This window comes from Phocoena sinus, chromosome 18, assembly GCF_008692025.1.
Source record: "Phocoena sinus isolate mPhoSin1 chromosome 18, mPhoSin1.pri, whole genome shotgun sequence".
Classification (NCBI taxonomy): Eukaryota; Metazoa; Chordata; class Mammalia; order Artiodactyla; family Phocoenidae; genus Phocoena; species Phocoena sinus.
Genome location: NC_045780.1, coordinates 69,635,351 through 69,642,801, shown reverse-complemented (window position 1 = coordinate 69,642,801; position 7,451 = coordinate 69,635,351). Strand labels below are relative to the sequence as shown.

Genomic DNA, 7,451 nt, shown 5'->3' with positions numbered 1-7,451 from the left:
GGGCTAATAAATGCTGATGATACAGATCTAAGTTGAAAGGGAGATACTGAGCTTAGATCGGATTCTGTGATACTGGGGGAAAAGGCGGGATGGGGGGAGGGCTCAGAATCCGTGATTTTAGGAGTAGCTTTGCAGGTTTGGCGGTGGAAAGTGGGGAAAGTTTCTCTTTTTCTTAAAGCAGGAGACAGTAATATACTAAGAATGGGGGTTATGAAATGCGCAGAGTGGCATTGCAGTTGGGAGTGGAAGTTTAGGTCACAATGACTTGGTGAATGGTCGATGGATGGATGGCGGATCTGGCCAGGTGAAGGGCCAGAGCAGGGTTTGTGGGTCAGCAGGAGAATAAAGACCAGGGCCGTGGAACAGGATCTGCTAAAAACAAAAGCCCGGGCAGCAGGACCTTGCATGGAAGAACGCAGTTTCAGTTCTTTCCTGAGGCAGAAAGTGGAGACACACACTTGAAACAACCCCTCCCAGACAGGAAGAAGTCTAGAGTTCTGGTCGCTCCGACCCAGCTCCTTTTCCTGCAGGGACCCTCCAGTACCTCCGCCGAGCGCCACCGACAGCGCAAGGACCGCGAGACAGGTCAGGAATAGGCTCCGGCGCGGCGGACAGCAGGACGGAGAGAGATATGCCCGCGGCGACCCGCTCAGGCCAGCTCCCGCAGCCCGCCTCCCGGGGCCAGGCTGGGGCCGCCCCTTCCCGCCCCGACCCCGCCCAGGTTCCGCGCCCAGAACTCCGCTTCCTCCTCGGCCACCGAGTCAGTCTGTCCCTGCGACTCCTCCGCCGCGACTAGGGCCCTCTGGCATGACGTCACAGGCGCGCTCACCAATGAGCTGAAGAGGGACCGGCGGCAGCGTGAAAGTGACGGCAGAATCAGCCAATGGCCGCGAGGAGGGAGGAGGGCCGAGGCGGGAGTGTGAGAGTGATCGCCAGTACGCGTGGGGAGTTGAGGACTGTGCGGAAGGCGCGGGGCGCCGGGGGAGGGGCGGGGGGCGGAGAGCGGGGGAGCGGCGCGGGAGGCCCCTCCCCCTGCCCGGCTCCAGGCTGGTACCGAGAGCCGCCGGGCTTTCAGCGCCCAGGAGGGATATGTGGACGCCGCTCGGGCTCCTTGCAGGTAACGGGCGGGGCGGCCCCTGCAGGGCCGAGCGCTGCCGAGCGCCGCGGGGCGAGCGGAGTTGGGTGCGGAGCGGACGCGGGGTTCTTCCTTACTGCCGCCGCGCCCCGAGCCCTGCGGTCCGGCCCGGGCCGGGCGGCGGTGCTGCTGGAGGAGTTGGCTCCGGGACCCGGGCTGTGGCCGGGGCCGGGGTCACCGGGATTGCGGGCCCCGTCGCCATGCGCCCGGGTGTAAGCAGCACGCGGGACAAAGGGCGCGGCGTGGAGGGTGCATGCTCCGCCTGCCCGCGCCCCTGCGCTCTCATCTCCGCCCCTGTTCACTCCAGCAGCGTGGCGCTTCGTCGACCCCGGGTGCACGGGCGCCTTTGGCGTGTCCCCGGAGCGGCCACCGGGCCGCGGAGCCCCGCGCCACCCCGCGCCTGGCCGCCAGCTGGCCGCAGTGCGGGCGGTGGCTGGGCGCAGGCGGGCCGCTCGGCCTCCTGCTCTGGGTTAAAGGCGGCTCCCCTGCAGCGCCGCGAGTGCCAGCCACTCGGCGCTGGCTGCCGGGCAGAGCGGCGTGCTCTGGGTCGGGGCGCCCGGGACCACCGAGCTGCCACTTCTCTGCCCGGGCTTGGAGTTTGGGGAAGCAGAGCAGGTGGCGCAACCGCCGTCTCACCTCCAGCGAGCTCCGCGGGGCTTCTGGTCTTGTTGATGTTGTGACTGTAGGCTGTGTGTGTGTTTTCTTCTTTTTTTAACCACACACAAAAGAAAGGAGGAGTTAGAGGAAAGATCTAGCTAGAGCACTGTGAATCGTCCCACACTGCTTTCTCTCAGAGAGAGATGGATGGGGAGAATTTCTTGAGAAACAATTAACAGTGAGGACTGACTGGATCCCCTCCCTGTCCCCTCTTACCGCAGTCCCGACCGTGCCTGGCGCGCCCCAGATGGAGGTGGGGTAAAGTGACACCGGCCGACTTAGATGGGAAAATGGCTACAAGCTAGCAAGCTGGAAACTTTGTGGGACAGTGGAACTGTGAATGTCGAACCTCCGCAGTCATTCTCGGCTATTGGCAGGCATGGCCCTCATGTGTTACTGAATTAAGAAACTGGGAAGTCAAGCACAAGAGGAAGATACCTCGAGTAGTATTGTGTTCAGCGCTGCGTGGTGGAGAGCGGTAGAGATGATTGTCTCCCGTGCCTTGGGGGCCCCAAGAAAGGAGCAGTCAACTCAGGTCTCCACATTCTGGGTCAGAAACAACTGTGTTCTTTATTCGGATTTCCAGAGGCACTGTCTCATCTCAGCCTGGCAGAGGGCAACTGGTGTGTGGATGGATTGTTACTGATGGGGTAGAAAGGCTAGCCTGATGCGAGAAGGCCCGTCAGTGTAGGGGGAAGAATATTCTTTAGTAGGTGGTTGCTGCTGATTTTTCCATGGATCACTTAGGTTTGATCTGCCAGTCCAGGCTGCTGTGTCAGCTGTCACCAGGTCCCCAGGGTTCGCAGCTCAGTGACTGATGTTTGCTTTTGAGGGGTGGCGTGGGATCCCTGTTCGAGGTCTTTTTGACCTTTTCATTGATGATCGGTTAATTTGTTTTAACCCCCTGAAAATAGAGGCTTGATATAAGGAGTTTGAGAAATTGAGAATATAGAGACTTCTGCTTCGTTCCAAATCCAACTACTCATAGGCATCAGTCAATTCTCAACACAGTGGGAGATCGGCACAGGAGTCAGATAGGAATCAACACTAGCATTGTCACTGGTAAAACTGGCTGGAGCTCTGCTTGGGCTGAGCCTGAGGCCACTGTGTTGCTCCATTATTCTCAGTCCGTAAGGCAAACTTACTATCCAGCCATGGCCCAGGAGCCCGGGCTCCCAGGCAGGACATCCCCTGTAGAAGAGGAATGGGGCCATGCCTCCCAGGGCCCATCAAGAGAGAAACAGAACTGTGTGCCTTCCTGGTTCATGGCCTGGATACAAAAAAGGTGGAGGGGACCCGTCTCCCTCCACGTACCACCTCATACCGGCAGGGCTTCTTTTACCTGAGCACCAAGCCTGGCTGGGAACATTGCAGAAAAAAGGCCATCTACTGTTGGAGGAAGAGGATCAGGGTGTACAGCCGTGCACTTTATGCAGGACATACAGATGCCTGGCCAGGGAAGCAGTGCACCGGGTCTGCCCAAAAGAAGGGTGCCCTTTTCTCAATTGCATCAGGTCACCTGATGGGCTACTGCTCGCCTTGGTTGGTTAGCGCATCTTCAGGAATGGCAACACTGGTGATCCCAAGACAGGAGGTCAGGGGCTGGTCACTTGGTACTAATCTCTCCAAAATGATTACAGTCATGGGAGCTAATTGTTTCCATATATGGTCTTATTTAATCCTTAGCACAACCCGCTGGAGTCAGTAGTGATACCCTATTGTGCTGTTGAGGAATGGATCCTCAGAAGGACTAGGTAGCTCAGGGTCATGCCGGTAGCCAGTCCAAATCTGTGTGCCTCCAGAGCCTGTGCTCTTAACCACGGGGCTGGACCGAGATTCCTAACGCACTGTACCTGTATCGCATTTGCTAATCCACAGTATTTTTGGAACTATCCTCTGATACCCATTAACAATCACACCTGAAGTGGAAAGGGCATTTGTGAGTGTTCTCTGGGGCAGCAGAGATGTGAGAATCTTGGCGACCAGGGGAGGGACTCAGCAATAAGGAGGGAAGAGCCAGCCTGGACAGGGACGGGACCGACGCTAGGCTTCCCGATGTCCCTGCCAGAGAAGAGGGGGAGCTCATTCTGAGATTGCCTCACCCATCCTGTTGACTCCCCCAGGAGTCCAGGCCTGGCCCCCTGGGCACCCCAGATGTTCAGGTCTGTAGTCTGCCTTCCGTCCGAGTACCAAAGCGATTGGTATGTGTTACGAACAATCTGAGATGAAAAGGGAGGCTCAGCAACTAATTTAGGAGCACAGATTATTTCCTGACCCAGTATTCTTCCTGGAGGGCCATTTGAACCTCACAGAACCGCTTGTGAAACACTTCAAATATTTGGGCCTGAAGCAGATAACATCAAGACCAGTTGTGGGACCGCTTGTCAGCTCACAGCTCTATTTTGCATTTAAAATTGATAAAGAGTATTTGCTTTCCTTCACATTCACTTTGTAAATCAAAGAATGCTTTTATTCCCTCCATGTTAAGTCAGGGTAACTTCCTAACTATTCAGTCCTTTACACTTATTTATTTCATTTTTAGTAGCAGGGGTAATTTCTTTAGCTGAAATGTACACACAGTGGTTGGGGCCTGCGTGGTGACCTCTGTGGTGTTTGCAACTGTGATTTGGATTTGACCAGTGCTTTATCCTTTCAGTGAAAAAGAAAAAAAAAAAAAAAAAAGCAGCAGATAGTGGCTGGAATATTCCCTCCCCCACCCCCTGCACTTGCTGAGAGCATGAGTTACATCAGGTGGAGAAGCTCTAGGGCCCAGTGCTGAGAGAGTTGCAGAGCCTTTCATTTCCGGATTGTAAACTTGAACCGCTTTCCAGGACCTGTGACCTTGGATGGCCTCTTGGGCTGACTTCTTATTGATTCCATAATCTGGGGTATTTCCTTGGACACCTGGAAACAAATACAGTTGACCCTTGAACAACACGGTTTTGAACTGCGTGGGTGCACTTATATGCAGATTATTTTCCGTAGCAAAGACTACAGTACTAAAACAAAACAGAACTGCAGGAGGCGTGGGTTTGATCCCTGGTCTGGGAACTAAGATCCTGCATGCCCCATTTTTTAGCGAGGCTAAAAAATAAAAAAAGACTACATTACTACAAGATCTGTGGTTGAGTCCCCGGATGGGGAGGTGCCACAGATACGAACTTATAATAAGTTATACGTAGATTTTCAACTGCGAGGAGGGTCAGTGCCCCTAACGCCTGAGTTGTTCAAGGGTCCGCTGTACATCTAAACTGCCTCTCCAATCAAGGGGCTTGGGGTTTTCTTCCATCTCAGCATGAAGGAGTGGAGCCCTGCTCCCTTACTGGGGAAGACGAGAGCCTCAGTACCAGTACACCAAATCCTCCAGGGGATTCTCAAAAGAGAATAATTCTGTGCCTGTGTTTTCTCCCTCTTTGAAGAAAGTACTAGTAATAACAGGTAACCTTCCCTCGGCGTTCATTAAACCCAGGCAGTGTTTCTAAGCACTTCAGGTGGGTGTGTTGCTTAACCTTCATGACGACCATGTAAGGCGGACCCAGTTATCATCCCCATTTTAGAGGTGAGGAAACTGAGGCCCAGAGAGGTGAAGTAACTTGGCCAAAGTTACATAGGATTGGAACCTCTAAGCAGTTTGACCCAGACGTGATCCTGGTAGAACCAAAGGAAGTGCCTATTGAGGGTGTGGGGAATGGGGACAGATGCAGTGTGATTGGAGAGGAGGGGGAGTTTGGTATTTGTTTGGGCAAATTCCAAGTCAGGAAGCTCTGAGGCAACTCTCACTGCTGGAAAGTTCTTTGGGTTTGCAAAGTACACAAGAAGTGGACTCCTAAGGATAGGTGGCACACACAGGGCCACAGAACTAAGAAATGGCCAAGACTGAGAAATGAAATTTCTGGCTTTAACGTTTGCCCCTTTGAAAGAAAAGTTAAAAGACGTGTCTGTTTTTAACTTGACTCCTTCACCAATATTGGAGGTCGTGTCCTCACCTGGAATAGCTCCCAGTGTTCTCCTTTAGGGTTCAGTTCCTCCTTCTGGAATGATGCCGTCCCCAGCCTGTCAGTCTGCAGTGTGCCCTCCTTCCTCTGTCTGTCCCCTGTGTGGGAACCACGGTCATGTGCCCTGCGACCTCACCTCTATTAAACTCTCTCCCAGATTTTCATTTAACTGGCAGGAGTGTCTGTGTTCTGCAGATAGACTGTAAGCTCTTTCAGAGTCAGGACCATACTTCACGCACACACACGAACACACACAATGTGCTAAGACCCAACAATGAATATTTATTGATTTTTCTTGGTTGGAAGAAGCAAGATGGTAACTGGTTTTTTTTTTCAACTTTGTAAACTGGTTCAAGGACTATAAAAATGATTTGCCTTATGGGGCTGATAAACATAGGATTCCCTTAAATCAATGTTTCTCAAGGATAATCCAGCGTCAGAAGCCCAAGGACTTCTGACTTAGTAGGTTGTATTTGGGCCCAGGAGAATCTACATGTGTCCCACGTGATTTTTCTGTCCACTCGAGTTTTGAAACGATGATATAAAGCTGTTAATGATCACATCCTATAAACTCAGAGCATAAATGAATAAGAGTGTCTAGCTCTTTTTCACTTGAGGTAAACATGTCTACTGTATAAACATTCCTAACAAGGCAATGATCAATATTTATGTCGTGTCGCTTTTCTTGCAGGTTTCTAGCCAGCATAATGCTGGAGCAAGAGGCCGGCGGCCCGCAGTTTTCAGGATGGCCGAGTGGGATGCCGATTTGGATCACATCATTCCGTCTTCCATTCTTCCTCCTCTCTGGGCTAAGTTACTTGTGGGATTTGTTTCCCTCGTGTGTTTCGCACGTAGCTACGATGGAGACTTTGTCTTTGACGACTCTGAAGCAGTTGTTAACAATAAGGTCAGTATCTTAATGTCTCTTTGGTAAACTGACATTAACCACTTGCCTACGTCCCAGTGATGCTCTGCATCGGTGTTGAATTCTTCTCTACTGAACTTCGGCTGAGCCTTTGCCTGGGCCCCCATCGTGCTCTAGATTTCCCATCTCTTTTAGAGAGCATCTCCTTGATTTAGGGCCCCTTTTATCACTGGCAGCAGGGTCTCCAAGCCCTGCCTAACCTCAAGCTTTACCCTGGCTGTGTGCCCTACATGAGGCCCCAGTCCACGCACGTATCAGAGAGACCATTACTCTAAGATGACAAGGCCAGGGTTTTGCGGGGCATTGCAGACTATTTCAGGTTTTGTGACAGATTTCCAGAACTCTAGGCCAGAACAGTCGCCCCTCTCTCTCTCTCTCTCACACACACACACACACACACACACGCACGAATCATGCGTTTCCCCTGCCGTACGAAGGTGCATCCTCAGCAGCAGGCAGCGAGCTGGCTTCTTTGTCCTTCGCTGAGAGCATCAGGACAGCCTGCCGACAGCTGCGGAGGACCAGGATTGTGCTGCCCGCAGAAGCTGCAGTTCCTGCTCATTTCATGTTTGGAGACTCAGGTTTGCTGAGTTTGCAAAATCCCAGCCAGTTTTGCTTACCAGTAGGCGCGGGGAAAATGATATTCTCCTTCACTCGCTGACTAGAGGTAGGGAAGAAGAAATAGGTTTGTGGGCAGGGAAGAAAAAAGATTTCAGCGAGCTAAAAGAAAATCAGAGCA

General features: G+C 52.8%; 1 protein-coding gene across 3 annotated transcripts in view; it reads left to right on the top strand.

The window, feature by feature from the left end:
- The first annotated feature begins 1,000 nt into the window (after nucleotides 1–1,000).
- TMTC4 (transmembrane O-mannosyltransferase targeting cadherins 4) overlaps nucleotides 1,001–7,451 on the top strand; it is a 61,441-nt gene continuing 54,990 nt past the window's right edge. For all 3 annotated transcript variants that reach the window (XM_032611590.1, XM_032611589.1, XM_032611588.1), the window contains exons 1-2: nucleotides 1,001–1,117; nucleotides 6,479–6,694. In XM_032611590.1, coding sequence (XP_032467481.1) covers nucleotides 6,533–6,694 — 162 coding nt within the window. In that variant the 5' untranslated portion in view covers nucleotides 1,001–1,117; nucleotides 6,479–6,532. The remainder of the gene's footprint in view (nucleotides 1,118–6,478; nucleotides 6,695–7,451) is intronic.